General features: G+C 38.2%; 1 protein-coding gene across 3 annotated transcripts in view; it reads left to right on the top strand.

Annotated features, from left to right (window-relative positions):
• Positions 1-20388, top strand: part of NALCN (sodium leak channel, non-selective) — a 303103-nt gene that overhangs the window by 190787 nt on the left and 91928 nt on the right. For all 3 annotated transcript variants that reach the window (XM_070520121.1, XM_014839403.3, XM_070520122.1), the window contains one exon: positions 2162-2236. In XM_070520121.1, the coding sequence (XP_070376222.1) occupies positions 2162-2236 (75 nt within the window). The remainder of the gene's footprint in view (positions 1-2161; positions 2237-20388) is intronic.

Genomic DNA, 20388 nt, shown 5'->3' with positions numbered 1-20388 from the left:
CGATGAGTCTTACTTAGCTTTTCAAAAGATTTATATACATCTCAAAGGGACAGAGGAAGAACATACGTAGACAGGTTTTCTAAAGGAAATGCTGTAAGAAAAGGGAGGGGAACAGTTGCTTTCCCTTTTTCCGTCAGGGAAAATTATTATTTTTTTTTTTAGATTTGTGTTTGCCCTTTCATCTGAGATAGGAAAACTGGTTAAATTAGGACGCAGAGCAGTGCCTGCTTGATGCCCAGTGAGCGAGAGGAGAGGTGTGAGCCGGTGCGTACTCGCAGCATGGGGCCTTCAGGTGGACATCTCTGAACCTGGGGTGAGGCTGCAGGGAAGACAGACTCTGCTGACACTACTTTTGATGATAACATCAAGGTCAACGTCCAGGTCATGGAGAGGGGGCTAAACTTGGAGTGGACTATGAAATGTCCCGTTTAGAGTAATGTCTGGTTTAGAGTAAGCCTGAATATGTTTGTGCCCAGATGCCCATGGTGTGGCAGGTGTGGTGACATCAGTAAAAATCTACAGTCTAGATCATTCCGTATCTTCTTTAAGTCCTGGTAGGATCCCAAAGGACAAGGCTGGTATAAGGAAGGGTGCTGGCACTTGTCCCAAGCCAAGCATATCCTGTTAAAATGTAATATTTGGAGGCTTTCTTTTCCTTGTTATATCAACATTAAACTTGGAAAAAAGCTAGCCATTAACTTCTCTATAATAATCTCTCCAGTACTTCAAAGTCATGACAAAATTACCTGGACTTTCTTACCTTGCTTAACAATCTAATATTAACAAATGGGAATAATTTGTTAAGAGGAAAATTGAAAGGAAGAATATGAATTAGGAATGAAAAGATTGTCAAATGACTGTGGGACTTTAGAGAATTCAAAGTTGAAAAGGGACTAGAAATTAAAATATTTTTAAAATTCTACTTTTTTGTTGTTCTCGTTCTTTTACTTTATATACCCATTCCAAAAGAAGCATATGCCTTTTTAATTTAAATTTGGGGAATATGGTGAAATGCCAAAAGAAAGGGGAAAAATCCATTTTTCACACAGGCAGTCACCATTAACATTTCTAAAGTACCTCCTTCTAGAATTTTCTCTATTATTCCTTTTTGTACATAATTACACTTCAACCATCTATACTCTTATTTAATATTGTAAGCATTTTTCAATACTATTAAAATTCATGAGTGCATTAGTTGTCTATTGCTATTAACAAATTGTGAACAATTTAAGAGCTTACAACAATAAACATTTATCATCTTACATAGTTTCTGTGGGTCAGGAATCTGGGACAGGCTTAGCTGGGTGTTTCTAGTTCAGAATGTCTCAGGGGTTTGCAGTGAAGATGCTGGCTGGGCTACAGTCACCTGAAGGCTTTCCTGGGGCTGGAGGATCCATTTCTAAGATAGGTCACCCACATGGTCGTCATCACCCGGGCCTCTCCATAAGGCCCCTTGCGTGTCCTCAAGACATGGCAGCTGGCTTCCACCAGAATGGGTGATACAAGAGAAGGCAAAGTGAAAGCCACAATGTGTTTTATCAACTAGCCTCATAAGTCACACACGATCATTTCTGTAACCTATCAGTTACACAGACCAGCCATATTCAACGTGGGAGGGAACTCACAGGAGTGTGAACACCGGGAGGTGAGAGGAACACTGGGGGCCATCCTGGAGACCCCCTACAGCAATGGGAATTTTTAATGGCTGCATGAATTTTCTAACAGAGATCTCTATAACTGTATTAACTATTTATGTTAGGTTAGCTATTATTTCCAGTATTTCATTATTACAAATAACCTTCCGTCAAGCACCTTTGGAGATTAAGCTTTTCATCCATACCTCAGATTATTTTCTTTGGTTATAGTCTCAGAATTGGGATTGTTGAGTTATAAAAATACTTCCTTAATTTCCATTTTAAATCAGCTTCATACAGCAAATTAAAATTTATAATGTTTATTTCAGTTAACATATGTATTTCCTTTAATGTATTTGTGATAAATACCTTAAAATGCCTGTATAATGATTTACAATTACATGTTTATTTTTCATTTAATGCATTCTATGTACAGTATATTTTAGATATATATTATATATTATGAATGTAATATTTTGATACTTATGGCATATGGGTTTTTTCATTGTTATTTAACCATTTTATAGATCCTCCTGAGTTTGTTTGTTGCTGTTATTTTGGACAACTTAGAACTTGATGAAGATCTAAAGAAACTTAAACAAGTAAGTGATGTATGGGGGGGTTTAAATCTGCATTTAAAAAAATAAGGGCAAAATATATACTTACAGGTAATATTAAAGCAGTTCAAGCTTTGAGATAAAAAAACTAGATTTCAATAAATTAAGGCAGTCTACGTTGGCAAAATAATTTTCTTTTAAGTTTAACTTTTATCCAGTATCAACAAAGGAAATTTTTTATTGCTCTATAAATATCCTAGGAATATTTTATATTATTTTGAGTGAAAGTAAGATGGACATGGTACCAGTAAATTGAATTTGGGCACTGTTCCCCTCCCACCATTAAATGAAGATTGTTCGGGAATGAAGTGCCTCAGGACCAGATTTCCATTTTGCATAATTAATACTCTTGATTATTTTACTCATCACAAAAATATTAAGCATCTACTTGCCTGACCTCTAGACACTAAAAGAGAATTTAGTTGGGGTGCCTAAAGTGAGTATAAGAAATGGAATAGAGGGGCCAGCCTGGTGACATAGTGGTTAAGTTTGTGCACTCTGCTTTGGCAGCCCGGGATTCCTGGGTTCAGATCCCAGGCACAGACCTACACACCGCTCATCAAGCCTTGCTGTGGCAGCATCTCACATACAAAAAGTGGAGGAAGATTGGCATGGATGTTAGCTCAGGGACAATCTTCCTCAAGCCAAAAGAGGGAGATTGGCAATAGATGTTAGCTCAGGGTCAATCATCCTCACCAAAAAAAGAAAAGAAACGCAATAGAATAAATGATCAACTGTTTGCCCAGTTATGTATGAAAACAGATTCGGTTTTATGGCATTGATGATCATACCCCCAAACACGTAAATGTAAATGTGTGAAGATGATGTTATTGATGGCGGAAAGAGTACAGGTATGAGCAGCCATTCTCACAGTTTCTGGTATGTGAAGCATACTCGGCTTGAATATTTGGCTGTGCCAAAGAGTATAAACCCTTTGGGAAGGAGAGTTGGTGAGAGGGGGACCCTGGATAAGATATTCTTGGATCACCACCCCATGACACTGCAGGAATAGTCGGGATATTAACAAAGAGAACCGAGGCTCTAAAACAAATCTTCTCTGGAATTTTAGGGAGGCCTTACACATTCAGAATTTTCAAATTGGATCTGAGTTGTCTATTTTTAACAAAGCCAAGACATAATCTATTTGAATATTTTTTGTTGTCCTCAACATATCTGAAGGTCACTCTAAGCATTTCATCTTAGTGCTCTTATCTCCACAGCCTATGCTTTTAACCAAAGGTAGTCAATAAAGAAAAAATCCATATTTGATGTAAAGATGCCTGCTGTGAGCATATCAGAAAGGATTTTAGTTCTTTGCTGTCCTGCAGCTACACATGCAAAATGGCTGTCTGGGTATGGTGGAGAGGATTTCTTCCAGATCTTTGCAATTTGTGGCAACAGTGACAGGTTCTTCAGATGAGAGTTGGGAAGCTTTTTATGCACTTGATGCAAATACTTTATGTGGCTTCTAGTTGTAGAAGAAATATGTAATCAGTGAAGTCAGAACTGAAACTGACCAACCATATAATTAGATATAACGAATAAAAATCTGCTGCTGTAGAACTAAGGTGGTTATATTGATCTAGCATGTAAATGTGGATTCTCCTGTCTACCACGTTTACCATTCACAGATTTTGAATGTCCCCTGATAGAGTACATTAAAATGTGTATTCTGTAGATAAAAGGAAGAGTACTTTATTTTTTTAACTGGTGCTATGGCCACATTCAGTATGGTTTTAAATATCCACTGGCCGATTAAAATGCCATATAATTCCAGCTCACATTTGTAAAATAGTTTTTCTTCTAGAAAGCAGTAAAATAAATCTGTATGTGGCAATTTTTTTCAGGTTTATGAATTCAAGCCTACTAGTATTTTTGCAGTGCTGATAAAATATATAATATATACCTTTTATCTGACCACAAGTGAAAAACAAACAATAAAAAGTCAGGACTTTAATTGGCCTGTGACTTTTTTCCTGGCCTATAAAGTTTGTATAAACACATGGTGCTTTGCTTTGCGTATCTATCATTTGTTATAAAATGGTTTTTGTTTAATCACTTGCTAGATATTAGTGATGCTTGTGTTCCTGGAAACTCTGTACATCAGAGCCGATTATTCAGGTGTGCTAGCTTACAATTTGGAGTATTTTCTTTGAATATTTAGAGATAATTGAGCATTGAAAATCCTAATCATAAATAAAAGAGAATCCATTTTCATTAGTACTTTTCACATTGTTCTTTAGTCAGGATTGAAGTGAAACTACACATCTGTTAAATTCATCTATTAATTTTATACTTGAAGCTCATTAAGTTGCTGAAGAACGAATATTATTGTAGTAAGCTAAAATGCTCCTGGTTCACTTTCTTCCATTTTTGTATAAGAATATTTTGTATTTTCACTAGTTTTTAAAAATTGTGTCATTTTTTATATCCCTGGTTTTCCTTATTTCCAGTGATTTTGGCTTTTGAGGTAGGGCTTATTTACACAGCTTCAAAAATACACTCACAGCATACTCCCCCCACACACACCCACTCACACACACACATGCATGTAATAATGCAGATATCTGAAACTTTAGACTGTCTTTTACAGCTTCTGCTAGACCTCCAATGAAAATGTTACATGAAATATTTATTTAGTTTTCCAGGTGCAGACCCAACCCTTAAGGATTTAAATGCATATACTCTACTTTTGCTCTTCTCAGATAAAGGATAGAGTGGGGAAAATGTGAAAAAGTATTTGATTTTCTTAATGTTTCAAGTTCCAGAAAGCTCTGTGTATTCCAAAGTCTGTCTTTGTTCAGTTCAAACTTTTTTTCGTCTGTTACCTTTGCACCAACCACTCCGTAGGTTCTTGTAGCTACAGTAACATTTGTTGAGTGCTGGCTCAGTGCCAGGTGCTTTATATTTTAACTTATTTAGTTGTTACAACAACCACGTGATGCAGGTATTGTTAATATATCCATCTTATAGATGAGGAAACTATGACACAGATAAGGTAAGTAACTTGCCTAAGGTCACACAGTTAATAAATGGCAGAGTTAGGATTTGAACCTAGGCAATTTGGACCAAAAACCAAGACTCTGAACCTGTACACTATGTTGAATGAAGGTAAAGCTATATAATTGCCAAACATGAGTCATGCATGAAGGCTCACTCACAGGACTGTTGATTACTTGTGTATAAATAATGACGTTGTAGATGCCAGAGACATCATTATATTCACAAAATGATTGTTGATGTGAGGGGCAGTTTTCTGAGGAATGGAGGTGAGTTAAGCAACCCAGTTATTGAAACTATTCAAAATAGTTCTTTGCTTCCTCTCAAAAATCAGATGATCACTGAGTTTTCAGAGCCACTGGAAGGGTGGCTTTGCAGGAGGTAAGAGCTAAGATGCCTGCCCTTCACTCCACTTGGTGGCAGACTCTGCCCGAGGTGCCTCTTCTCCCGGTGACCTTCTGGAGCAATAATCCTCCTGAGATGCAGACGTAATGTGCCTGCAGCACATTAACATTTTCATGAGGCCTTTGGAGACTTTCAGTGTATTTCCTTATAATTGTGGTGAGAACAGTGGTGTTAAAATATAAATGTTGGTTCATAGACTTTTTTAAGAGTCATAGAAACCAGTGTAAGTTACCTCTAAAATGGAGAAGTTAAATATGAGACACTAAACAGCACTCTTAGAAAGAGAAAGTCAGTTCTTGGGTTTGGGAGAGGAAATATGACCCTGCAGGTGGACAGGATAGGAGATAACGTGGGAAGCTAAGAGGTACAGTGATGAAATTAGAACAGAAGAGAGGAAGAAAGAGATGAAGAGTGAACTGGGAAAACATTCAAGATACGAAATTAAGGGAAAGAGCACAGATTGTGACTATAGCCCGTGTGATGAAGGGGGAGGAATGTGACCAAACCCAGAGATAGGAAAGAGACAGTCAGATGACCAAACAGCCAAGGACACCAGAGTCTTTCAGAGAAACTCCCTGGGAGCAAGTACGGTCTACATGATCAAGTGTTGGTGGAATCGTGGACTCGTGTTCTTCTTAGGGAGAAACGTGCTACATATCTTTTTCCCATTATTTTCTGAAGTCACCTCCTTGCCCTTTGAGACAGTAGTTTCCAACCAGGCACTGCTGACTTCTAGGGCTCTTCGAGAGAAACCGTGGAGCCAGTGGCCTCTTTAAGACGTCTGGAAGGCTAACGGGAATTGTGCATTCACCCACTGGAAGACCAGACATGCCAACTAAAGTGCCAGCTTTCACACTGTTGACTGGAAATCTGAAAGTTCTTGGTGGCAGCGTGCGCCCCTAATGCTAACGCTCTGAAGTCTCTTCATACCTGCCTTCCTTCAAGGAAAAACGGTGAATTATTGATTGCTTAATGAAGGCATTTTGATAGAGAAAAAAGTTTTTTTAAAAGGTAGGATTCAGAGGGGAATCATAAAAGGGCTCCTTGGGGATGAACTTTGAGATGTTCTGATGTAAGTGCACATCCCACCACACCCTCTCCATGATGTTACCAGTGTTGTGCCTTGATTGCCACCACTGTAGCTTTTCCTTTGTCATTCTTCAAAATAAATCATGTCCTAAGAAATCATGCCAATTATACATCATATAAAATTTATCTATTGCTTTCCCCATGTGTTGTATATAAGACACAGTTGATTCCTAGCAGCAGTATAGCAGGAGCAACCATTTCACAGCTCCCATAATTTATATGACCCCATATCTAATTAAATAGAGACCATGCTTCTCTTTTCAGCATCTCCAAAACCAATACAGGACCTGGAGACAGATAAGTATAGATGTAGATATAGATATAGATATAGATATACAATGGTTTTCTGGGTAAGATCAGAAAATTGACTAGAGATGAGAATGCCTGTGAATGTATAATTTGACTGCCGAGAAGCCAAATCAGTTCGTATAAAGGCTAAAAACACCCCTTGTCCTAATGCTATCCTCTGAATAGTAGCGGGAGACAATGACCTTGATGCTTGATGGTGTAGTGAGAACAGTGTAGAATGTAGGTAGACTTTTGCAAACTTTGAAAATGAAGAGAATTCTTGCAGCTTTAATGATTTCTGCAAATTGAGTGCAAGGCAGATATAAAGGGTTTTCTTTTAAGCAATATAAAATTCATTAAACTCTGAGGAAAGAAAAACCCACAGAGAAGCCTCAGGGAAAGAATCACTGAAAAGGGAAGTATAGATGGTCTGTTTAGATTAAATTCAAAGTTCTGAAATTAAAACTGTTTCCTCAGCTCTGTATCAAGTCTCATTTGAATCCTGGTTCAAATTTGATGATGTTCAGTCTTTGATGGCGCCCACTGCACAATGGAGGGTGGACATGTGAAGAAGCCTCTCTCTCTTATTGACAGTGATTTTTTTTAACAAAAATAGCAAAAATCTTGTATTCCTTTTTAAAATATGAGCTCCAGGTTAATGTTTCTCCTTAGCTTTATCTGAGAGCTTTTATTTTCATCTCTGTCTTGTTTCTTATATCGGAGTCATTCCAGCTCTAGGGCAGTAGCAAGGAGACAGTGGTGGTTGCCATCTCCTGATCTGAGTCAAGCCTGCAGTCTTCTCAGGATTTCGTCCATCTCTCATGAGTGAATTCAGACTAACGTAACATAAAAGAATAATGCAACTGCCACAGTAATAAATACTACCTATGAAAACTACCTTGTACAAGGCACCTCATATTAAATCATTGCATTCAATCCTGAATATTAAGGACACAGAAACTAACATTCAGGGGAGTAAATTTCTTGCCCAAGTTCATACAATTTGTAAGGACCTAAGTTGGGACAACATGAGCTCTCTGCCTGTAATTCAGTGTCCTCACCAAAAGGTGCCATGCTGCCTGCTCAAAGAACCAGCTCATTCATTCATTAGGGGACGCATGTCTGGACAGTGGATTGGATGAGATGCTTACATTTGTGGATCACATATTCTCTCTCTGTGGGAGTATAGACTGGAGGTCAAATTATAACCAGAATATAGCATAGTGAGCCAGGAATCAGTGTGGGGGTTTGGGAGGAGGGTTGCGTGATTCAAACATGTAGTGTCATCAGGCTGAGGTCATCTGAGCTATACCTTTTGTAGTTGGGAAGTTACTACCCAGAGACTAGATCTACCCATTCCCTACTCCTTGGGTCTGGGTACTCATCTACTGTGCTTCTGATATTGTGTTAGGAGCAAGGAACATAATGATGGCCAACACTTTGTTCCCACCTTCAAATAGCATGTGAGCTGGTGGGAGAGAGTGACAAATAAACAGATACTACAAGAGGTTTGGGGAGCACATAGGAGACGCACCTACTTAGGTGATGAAATCAGAGATGTTTTCTCACAAGTATGATAGAGACTGAATCCTGAGGGTTGAGTACTGTCTATCCAGGTGAAGGGGATTGGAAGAAGGTGGCCTGAGGAAAGGTACTCAAGACCAAGAAAACAACAAGCTTTTTCTTTAGGCAACAAAAAGGAAATGGTTTGGGGAGGCTAATAGTTCACTGCGTCTCAAGTGTAAAGCAAGAGAGAAAACGGTGACCTGGAAAAATAAACAGAGACTAGCAGATGAAATGCTGTGAGCAGCTGAGCATTTAGATATTGTCCTGAGGTCATTTAAGCCAAAGAGTGACAGTGTCCCCTGCGTTCTGGCTTCAGTGCAGAGAATGAACTGAAAGGCACCTAGACTGAAGATAGGAGGACGAATTTCTGAGGCCGACAGTCATCAGAGCCTCAACTAAAGGAAATGGAGATGAGGGGAGATAAAGGAGTGGTGAAATACGGAGGAGGGAATACAGAGGATAGGATTTGGTGATGAATAGGCTGTAGGAGACAAGCGAAGGCAGGAGACAATGACATTACGCAGGTTTCTAGATTGCTCTAGGTGTGCCGAGACAGAGAATGCAGGAGAAGGAAGAAATCGGTTTTTTCGTTTGTTTGTTTTCTCTTGGGGTATGGAGGTTGGTCTTATTGTCCATAAGATGCCTGGGAAATATCTATGAGGCAATGTTTGTGGTGATATTTAAGAGTTAAAGCTTAGGTGAAATAGCTGGGCTGAAATAAATACTGAAGAGGAGCAAGATTCAGCATGCAGATGGCAATTTAAACCTTTAAAAATCATGAGTTTGCCAAGGGAAGAGTGGTTCCCTGAGGAACCGCAAACGAATCATATGAACCAGTGAGGAAGAGCCTGAAATGTGAATAAGTCACAGCCAAAGAGGCAGGAGGAAAGTCCAGAATGTGTTTGTCATCAAATCCAAAAGGGAAAAGTGTTTCAAGAAGGAGGCTGTGGTCAACAATCTCAGAGACTTCAGAGAGGTCCAAAATGGTCACCATAGAAAACAATCCTACTTATAGTAGCATGGGAAAGAGTAAAATGCCTAGGAATAAACTTAACCAAGGAGATGAAAGATTTCTACACTGGAAACTTCAAAATATTGCTGAAGGAAGTTACAGAAAACACGGATAAATGAAAAGACATCCTGTGTTCATGGGTTGGAAGACCTAATATTGTTAAAATGTCCGTACTACCCAAAGCTATCTACAGATCAATGCAATCTCTATCAAAATCTCAATGTATTTTTTGCAGAAATAGAAAAAAAAAACTATCCTAAAATTCGTATAGAATTTCAAGGGATCAAAAATAGCCAAAAAAAGTTCTGAAAAAGATAGACTAAGTTGGCGGTCTCACACTTCCTAATCTCAAAACATATTACAAAGCTGCAATAATCAAAATGGCATGGTACTGACATGAAGACATACGTATAGATCAATGGAACAGAAAGAGAGCCCAGAAATAAACCCTCACGTATATGGTCAAATGATCTTTGACAAGGGTATCAAAACCACACGATGGGAAAGGTTCTGTCTCTTTAACAAATGATATTGGGGAAACTAGATGTCCACATACAAAAGAATGAAGTTGGAAGCTTACCTTACACACACAACAATTAACTCAAAATGGATTAAAGACCTTAGGTAAGACCTACAACTATAAAACTCCTGGAAGAAAACATTATGAAAAAGCTTCGTGAAATTGGAATTGGCAATGATTTCTTGAATATAACACCAAAAGCACATGCAACAAAAGCAAAGATAAATAAATGGGACAACATCACACTTAAAAACTTTTGTACATCAAAGGAAACAATCAAGAGAGTGAAAGGGCAATCTATGGAATGGTAGAAAATATTTGCAAATCATGTATCTGATGATGAGTTAATATCCAGAATATATAAAGAAGTCCTACAACTGAACAACAACAACAATGAAAATGGCAGAGGACTTAAATAGACATTTCTTCAAAGAAGACGTAAGAATGGCCAACAAGCAGATGAAAAGATGCTCAATATCACTAATCGTTAGAGAACTGCACATCAAAACCAAAATGAGACACCACTTCACACCTATTAGCATCCTAATGGCCATTATCAAAAAAGAACCAGAAAACAAAAAGTATTGGAGAGAATATGGAAAAATTAGAACCCTTCTACACTGTTGCTGAGAATGTAAAATGGTGCAGCTGCTGTGGAAAACCGTATGAGCTTCCTCAAAAAATTAAAAATAGGTATGATCCAGCAATATCACTTCTGGGTCTATCTCCAAAAGAATTGAAAGTAGGATCTCTAAGAGATATTTGTAAACCCATGCTCATTGCAGCATTATTCATAATAGCCAAAAGGTGGAAGCAACCCAGATGTCCATTAACAGATGAATGGATAAAGAAAATGTAGTGTATACATACAGTGGAATATTATTCAGCCTTAAAAAAGAAGGATTTTCTGGCTTACCATAACATGGATGAACCTTGAGGACACTATGCTAACTGAAATAAGCCACTGACAAAAAGATAAATACATATGATTCCACTTATATAACGTATCTAAAGTAGTCAGATTCATAGAAGCAGAAAGCAGAATGGTGGTCTCCAGAGGCTTGGGGGAAGGGGCAAAGAGGAGTGGTTCAATGGCTGCAGAGTTTTAGTTTTGCAATATGAAAAAAAGTTCTAGGCATCTTTTGCACAACAATGTGAATGTGCCTAACACTACTGAAGCCTTAAAAATGATTAAGATGGTAAATTTTATGTTATGTGTTTTTGACCACAATTTAAACTTTTTTTTTTTAGAAAAAACGTGGTCATCATTTTAGCCGTAAGGAGATGGTTAGTGACAATGATGAAAGCATGCTCCGGGACTTTGATGGTGTAGAAGGTGGGTTACAGATGATGAGGAGTAAATGACAGCTAAGGAAGTGAAGATGAATTGTCAACCCTTTCCTCTCAGACTCCTCACCCTTAAAGTTTTCAGACAGACTCCTAGTTATTGAGTGATTCTTAATTTTTTTAGATATGTTAGCACCATTTACTACACTGCTACCCTGCCTTTTTCCATCGTGGTACGCATAGAGAATGATGTCTGTACAACACACTGGGGTCAACAGCTGGGAATGACATGCAGCTGGAGGCATCAGATGTCTCGGATTCCTGCTGCTCCACGGAACACTCAGCTGCCCAGGAGCCAGAGGATCAATATCCTGATGAAGCTATAAATCATTAGTGGCTGAGAGTCGGGAAACTTGGCATTTTACTCAGCCTTTGATGTTACCCAGCTCCACTTGAAGCCACTCTCTCAATCTTTTGGTCAGAGATGACTCTTTTGTTGTCAATTTGCCTATTATTACCCATAATTTTCCATAATTTAAGTCTCAAAAGATCATCTTATATAGCATTTGATCTGCTGTTTCTGAAATTGCTTCATTGTTAGGCTTTTTTTTTTAAATAATAAATTATGTCACGTGAAGACATGAATAGCAATAAGATCAGTTTAAAGAGATGAAGGGGCTAAGATTGAGAACTGTTCAGATCAAGGTTCAAGCCACCACAGAGGCTCAGAATTTGGGGATGTCAATGATCAGCATGAGACACAGCCTAGGAATCAGAATGCCAGACCCGCTTTCACCAATCAAGAGCAGCTTTCTCAGCAGTGGGAGTCATTGTCTTTTCACCCTGGCCCCCACTTTGGAAGAGTTAGACCCAAAAGAAGATGTGGAGCAATGAAAGAAGAGACCATGTCCCCTCCTTGGTTCTAGACCAGAAGTCACACTTGTAGCTCAGAGGGGTCGGGGTTAGGAGGAGGTCTGAATCAGATATGAAACTGGATTGCACTAGACTGATTTTTAATAACCAAATGTGGCCAGAAAGTCTTGGAATATATCTAAGAACAGCGACCAATCCTTTTTTCTTTATTCATTGTTCTGCTTCCCTGTAATTGGGGGTTGACGATTTCATTGTCAGCCTTTCTTTATATTCTACTCAGTGTGCTTGCTCAGTGGTAGGCACAGTGGGAGATGGGGCGTGTCTGGCATTCTTACCCACAGCTGTCTGATTATTGAATATTTTTTACCCTATTAACAAAAGAATGACTTAGATTATTTCTAGGAAATGAGAAATATATACCCATGTTATTTTGTTTGATGTTATCCCTATTTCCATGTTGTTTTGCATAAAATATGTTGATTAATGTAAATTTTCATAATGCATCTAATAAGCCCTTTTTATCAAAGCATGCCTCATTGAACAACTCTGCAGTCTACCACAAGCATACTCAGGAATGACACTTGGAAAATGCATGGTTGTTGCCTAAAAGGAATTACTTAAGGGGACAGAGCATGACTGGGGTTCAAGACCCCAGTGTGGAGACTCCAGTACAAAATATGTGTCTTCCATACCTCCAGTTTAAAGGGTGATATTTATTTTGAACCCTATGGCTGTAGATTGGAGTAGAAATATCAGTATGAATTCAGTTGATTTTAAGGTAAAAGATAGATAGATACATAGATACATGAATAGATATACAGACGTAGATATGTACATAGACACATAGATATATAGTATATCCATGTGGTATATATGGTTGAGCTGTTACATAAGATACATGCATATGTAGATAGGTACTAAACATAGATCTGTGTGTGTACGTGGGTTGTATAGATACGTGTATGTCCTAGCTCTTTCCTCTGAGCAAGCCTAGAAGCAGTGATATTCCAGTTACAATAAGCAAACCCAGTGCTAAGATTGTCATTTCTAAACACCATTCTCCAATAAAACAAATCAAGGCTCTTTGAAGAAGTGGCTGATTCTAGAGCTTTATCAGGGAAAAGACAAGATGAGATTTAAATATTTTGTGGAGCCAGAAAGTAAGGAAGAGCTTTAAAAAAAAAAAAATAGGACAAAGGTATATTGACAAAGCAGAGGAGTCAACTGAAAGAGTCCCGATGGGTAAAGCAGGAACAATTTAAGCAATAAAATAAATAACAATAGTGTTAGATTATAACCCAAAGAATAAAATAAATACTCAAAAAATCATGGTTGTATGTAAATAAATGGTTGAATAAAAAAATCAAGGAGAAAGGACAACTCTTCCTCACAGAATAATCCCAAATAATAAATGTAGAAAAATAGATGTAAGGACTAATAAATGAGGGAAATAGAAAATCACTGTTAGAACACTGCAGTTGCAGTTGCTGCGGGCAAGACCTACTGAGGAATGCTAAAATAGCGTGTGGAACTTTCAGGAGAAATAGGATATTTGCATGGCCTCAGAATATCTCCCCCCAGAATCTTCTTTTAGTTATTGTCATGGTTTTAACATGTGTCTACAAATTCTTTCCTACTCCTTCCTCCTGGGAGATAAAGCTTAATTCTTCTCTCCTTGAGTCTCAGCTGGAGTTAGTGACTTGCTTCTAACTCATTGTTTAAGGAAAGGGAAACATCGTAACTTTATAGTGAAGAAACTTAGCAGACACACCTTACCCAAACGATTACGATTAACATCACCGAGATTAAGGCATACTGCTATCGGGTAGCCCCTGATGTGGTGAGACAAGCATATTATCTCCTTGGTGTTCTTCCCAAAAGTCCATAACCTCAGTCTAATCAGGAGAATACATCAGACAACCTCAGATTGAGGGACACTCTACAAACCGTCTGCCCAGTGCTCCTCGAAACTGTCAAGGTCATTAAAACAAAGAAAGTTGGAGAAACCGTCACAGCCAAGAGGAGCCTAAGAAGACATGACGATGAAATATAATTTGGTGTCCTGGATGGGATCCTGAAACAGAAAAAAGGCATTCATGCAAAAACCGGGGAATTCCAAATAAGTTCTGCACTTTAGTTAAAAGTATTTGACCAAGGTTAATCTCTTAGTTTTGATAAATGTTCTATGATTATGTAAGATGCTAACATAAGAAAAAGCTGGGTCAAGGGTATACAGGAACTCTCTGTACTGTCTTTGCAACTCTTATGTAATTTTAAAATTATTTCAAAATAAAGTGTTCTTTTAAATGGGATAAGAATTTTCTTTGATAAGCTCTAATAACGCAATGTATGAACATATGAATTGGCTATTGTGTTGCCTTGTTCAAAGACTCATACATCTGTGAGGCTTTATACCATGAACATCTTATATAGAATTTATAGTTAATTATGCTTTTTTTGGTCTTAAAATGTTGGGAGCATACACTTCATTACGAGCCAGATGCTTTTTGTGATTTTGTTTCTAACAGAAAATCTGATGTGGCTTGTCATTTTTCCTCTTCATCTTTATCGGTAATATAACTCATACGAAATTGGAAGAATTGTTTGTGCTGGTTAATATGGCTGGTTCTACATTGTAAAGAGCCTAAGAAAAGGATAGCAGAGTGATGAGAAGTATCACGAATGGGCCACTTCAGCCTGTTTATGGGACATGCTCTATCTTGCCTTTTTGTTCTCCATCTCATCACGACGTTGTGTTGTCATCGTCTTCAGTGTATAAATGTACAGTGTGAGGCTATAGGGCTGCCAAGAGTCCTGCCCTCATTTAGAAGTTCGTTATCTTAATAGGGGAATGTACACCTGATTAGGAAGTTAGAGTGCAAAGCCCTGAGCACTAGGGGGATGCTAGGGGAAGACGTGCCTAACTCAGGTTGAAGGCAGGGTGGGAAGATGTGTCTAAAAATGATGAACTGAATTTTGTTAGGAAAGTGGGAGAAAGGGTTCTATATAAAAGAAATAGTGGGTACAAAATTGCAGAAGTAAAAATGCATCTATGGCTTGAAAACGTTGTTTCGATGAGGCAGTATGGAACAGTGTTTAGAAGCTCAAGCTTTGGACTCAGAAAGATTGTGTTCCAATCCCAGTGCTGTCGCTTCTAGCTGCATGACCTCAGGCAGCTGATGCAAGCCCTTCCACCTCAGTTTCCTCATCTGTAGCATGCTAGAATGTGGAGCTAATTATAGTACCTATATCATGGGGCTATGTGAGGATCAAATAATGTTAGCAATGCAAAGTGTTCAGCATACTATTTAGCACATATGTGTACTACTTCAACTACCAATTGTTGTTCTGAGAAATCTTTCTAGAGGAGATAATTTTTGAAGGATGTATAAAAGTTAACCAGGTGTAGAAGGAAAGTGTATTGCAGTCAGGGGAATGCTATATTCAAAGGCACAAACGTGAATTAAGACTCTGTGGGAGGGATGCACAAACCAATATTGTTAGGGTATAAAGGATGAGGCATCAGAAGATTCTTTATGCCATGCTAAGAAGATTAGAGTTTCTTCTATGCACCATTTACAGTCCTTGAATTACTTTAAGGACCAGGAACATGATGATGTTTCTCTTTTAGATGTTCTGAAAGATAGATTTAAAGGGACAAGACTAAAATGGAAACCCAGTTAGGAGGGTTTAAGGAGTGGCAGTGAGGTAAAACATGGATGACCAAGTGACCGTTGGATTCAGCAACATGGGAAATGTTGACCACTCTGGCAAGGGCCAACCCACTGAGGAGATGGAGAGAGACCTGAGACCGGAGAGGGTGGAAGATGAACGGAAAGTTAGCATAGATATAAGGAGTGTCGATGGTGAGCACAGGTAACTCTTTCAAGAAGCAAGTTTGGAAAGGGAAGGGGTATAGAGCACACAGGATCAGGAGATGTTGGCCTCTCTCTATCTTCATTTTCGTTTTTTCAATCAAGAGTTGAGAAAAATCAATCAATCAACAGAGCAAAAGGAAAGAAACTGGAGAGAGTGGTAGAGATTGAGGTGGTCCCACAGCAGATGGAGGAGAGGGGATGGACAGCAGATACATGCCATCCTCTTCAGTTGTCCCCGTTCACTGAAATAAGATCATTTCATGTAGAGCTAGCAGTTACTGTGGCATAGCGGTAGCTTTGGTTTTTATAGCACACTTCCCTGGAGTAACTCAAATTACAGGCAATATGCTATCTCACTTATATATGTGGCATTTATATAAGAGTGAAGAGCCTCATTTTTCATTTGAGAACATTGAAATCCAAAGTGGTTAAGGGATTATAAAACTGAAAAAAAAAGTAAATCCACATCTTGCTTTTTTACCATTTTTACTTAGACTATGCTATGTCCTGTGTTTTCTAAATCAAATCATAGAGGACAATTATGTGAGTGTAATATATATATATATTTTGAATTTCCTTTGGTATGGACTTTTTTCCTGTTACTTACTGAATATTCATCTCATAACAAGAACCAGCAATCTAGTTTACATAAAATTTTAATATAATCTCATCTGAAGAGGAGAAAAAACCTGCATTTTTTATCATAATGAACATGTTTCTATGACTCAGTAAATTCCCTAATGGAAACAACTGTGACTAGGTTGAGTAACAACAGAAGAGGTAAGGTGAAATAGGGGTATTTGGGAGCTGGAAGAAAAAAACATATAAAAGCAAATTGTATTTATTACTACTGTCTCTAAGAAATCATTAATTCCATTAATGGGATTTTAAGGGACAACAATATAAGGAAAACTTATGCATTCAAAATAATTCGGTGTTCTAGTTTTTGAAAAGTTTTTTTTCCTCTTACTAACTTGTTAGCATTTTCTTCTAGCCTAGCTTTGTTGCAAATATTATTTATATTGCTGCACAAAGTAACCTTCTGAAGGACATTTAAAGCCTGTAAGATCTTAGGTTCAGTGTTGTAACAAGAGCATGAAAGTGAACGTGTCTTGTACATCTAAGGGATGTCATAAGATGGTATAAATGTAACAGCCCTTCATAAGTGCTCCGCTGGGCTCCCAAATCTGGAAGCGCAGAAGAGCCACTTAATTCGCCAGTGTACCTGCCCCTCCAAGAACACTCGCCTCTCCCCATTCTCTTCAGGGGCATGCCAAGAGGACGAATGAGTAACAGCTCTGAATCTGTTGAGAGATGTAGAAGAGGAAACACCACATGCCATCAATCAGCTAATGTTATGAAATTACTTTGAACAGTTTGGGGTGCCAGTTGTCATGTTAAAATGTAGCTTTTATGGCTCATACGCAAACCAAGAAATGAACCCTTCAATTTACAGCCATAAAACCCCAATTTGACCTTGAAAGTACTGGATTTAGTAAAGATTTTTGTAGAAGGGGGAAAAATCAGTGACTTAAGCACTTTTTAAAGGAAACATTTTTAGTGTATAGTATTGCTGTCTTCTATGCAATCACGTGGCTGAAGGACCTTTGCCCAGGGCAAAAAAGAAGGTCCTCTCCTGTAAGAAACTCTTTATTGAACTCAACAAGCTGGTGAGGGATATTCTTTATATTTGTATACCAAGGTTTTATAGTAGCACAAGGATAGTAATAAAAACCAACATGTTTGATCATTACTCCATACATCCCATCTGTTTACCCAGAAGCCGAGAAATTCAGGTGGTAAAATCACAGATGCAAAATATCAGAGAAACTTCCTTAAAAAATAGTGGTTTATTCTTTAGGAAGATTCTCAATTCTGAATGAGCGTGTCATGTATAGATCCAGAAAAACTGGCAAAAGCCATCAGGTAAAGATGCAAGCAGAATCCAGCCTTAATTTACTAGGGTAACAAAGAGGAACCGAACCCCCTTCTCCAGATTGAACATAATAGGGTCGTTTTTCATATATTGAGCAGTCAAAAAATACTCTTCAGTTATATTAACCCACAGATCTATGCACATTTTTTGAACTAGCAAGGGCTAGATTTTAAAATGAGGCTCTTTCCAAAGTCTGAATGCTTTTTAAATTGTTTTCTTTTAGAAAATCACACCAAAAATTACAAAAATTTTTATTTAATATAATCCTTCAATTCAGTTATTCGTTGCAGCATTCAGAAAGGCACTGAAACTGGATAATGTTTGAATATTTTAACAGAAGAAAGCACAGGCTGAAATATGGAAGATTTAAGCGATGAGGCAGAACAGGGTATGTGTCATGCAGAGCAATTACACCCAACTCTCTTGAGAAGCACAACGAAAGCAAAAGGCTTTCAGCCGCCCAGTGTGTAATGATATCTCAGCAAGACAGATGCTGAGCCATAGAATAGCACTGAGCTTAGATGAGTTATATTTTTTAAAGCTCAAGGTTTGAAATTTTTTTCTTTGATTCTAATTTCTTTTTTGCAAATTTTTTTTTAACCGTATGAGTCTTTTACAAAGCTATCATCTGATCTGTCTGTTACAGCCAGACTTCATGCTCAGTTGAAGCCATTATAAACTCCTTCCTTTGTACTGTTCTTTGCATTAGGTTTTTCAATATAAAGAATATAATCTTGGGGTTCTCTGCACTATGTTCTTTCCATTCAAGAATCATGATCTTTGAAATAATTTTTTAAGCAGACATTTACAATCACAATTGCTATATGTTAGAAGGTCTTCTTTTGTGGTATGGTATAATGACCTTAAATTATTATCCAGTTCTTGTAATCCATATTATTCACTCATTTGCATCCAAGTATATTTAACCTTGGAAAATCTATGCTTACGTGCAAGAAGGGGAAAGAATTTGGATAAAAGCGAGAATACCATTTCATCACATATTAAGGAAACTTTTTAGTGGCTTCAAAGTACCATGAAATACTGTTCTTGACTCTGGTTGCCTCATCCTTCTCCCCCCTCGGACCCCCTCCACACTCACTCTCTCATCTCATCTTTCTTTTTCTTCTTTTTTTCTCTTTTTGTATCTTAGTCATGATCATGGATTGGGGAGGGAGAAACGGTCAAGGTTATGGAGTGGAGATGTAAGAATTAAATGATTTTGCTTTACTGCATCATCTTCCCTTTTTAAAATTTTTACTGAACTACAGTTATGTGTCACTCATGACAGGGATACGTTCTGATACGTTTCATCATTGTGTGAACGTTATAGAGAGAACTTACACACATCTAAATGGTACAGCTTACTGCACACCTAGGCTCTATGGTACTAATCTTATGGGACCACTATCGTATATGCGGCTCATAATATACATACAGAAAGAGGCATTTTGCTGAATTTTTACAAACTAAACATGGCTAGCACCCAGATCAAGAAATATTGACTTTACCTTCCAAGTCCCACACCCATACACCCTTCTTGTCATTATGCTTCACTCCCACCCCGGGATGACCACTGTCCTGAGACTAAGTGCATAGATTTGTGTGGCCTGTTTTTTAACTTTATGTAAATGGAGTCGTTCAGTACATACCCTTTTGCTTTGTCTGGCTTCCTTCACTCAACATTGTGTTGTGAAATTCACCCTTAATCGTGTGCTTGGATGTATTTACTGGTTCAGATGTCTAAATATACCACAGTGTACTCTTCTATTCAACTGCTGATGGGCACGTGAAGAGTTTACAGTTCGGGACTCTTACAAATAGTGCTGCTGTGGGCTTGTGAGGATGTGTCTGTGCTGTTTGTGTGCACACATTTCTGGTAGGTGTGCCTAGGAGAGGATTTGCCAAGCCACTGGATGTGTGCGTGTTTATCTTTAGTGGATGCTGCTTACCCGTGAATAACAGAAAACAGCACTTGGCAGCTGCTGCTCAGAAAGAGGCCCCTTCCTGCTTGTAGAAGATTCTATCTAGGGCCTCAGCAGTGACATCTGGTATATCTACCGTTTCGAGCACCTTCTCATCTGTCTCTGTTTTAACTGGCCCTTCTGCACATCTATGAAGAAAGGATGCCCAATATGCGAGAATAGAGTTTTCAGGATCCTGAAGAACCTCCTGAGTCATCAAAAAGAGCTTCTCACTTGCCCTTTGTAGTTTTACAGTGAATTCTAATTCATTTATTCACAAACAGTTCTTATATATCTACTCTCTAGAAGGTGCTATAAAAGT

The sequence above is a fragment of the Equus asinus genome, chromosome 11 (assembly GCF_041296235.1).
Source record: "Equus asinus isolate D_3611 breed Donkey chromosome 11, EquAss-T2T_v2, whole genome shotgun sequence".
Taxonomy (NCBI): domain Eukaryota; kingdom Metazoa; phylum Chordata; class Mammalia; order Perissodactyla; family Equidae; genus Equus; species Equus asinus.
This window is presented reverse-complemented; position numbering and strand designations above follow the sequence as displayed.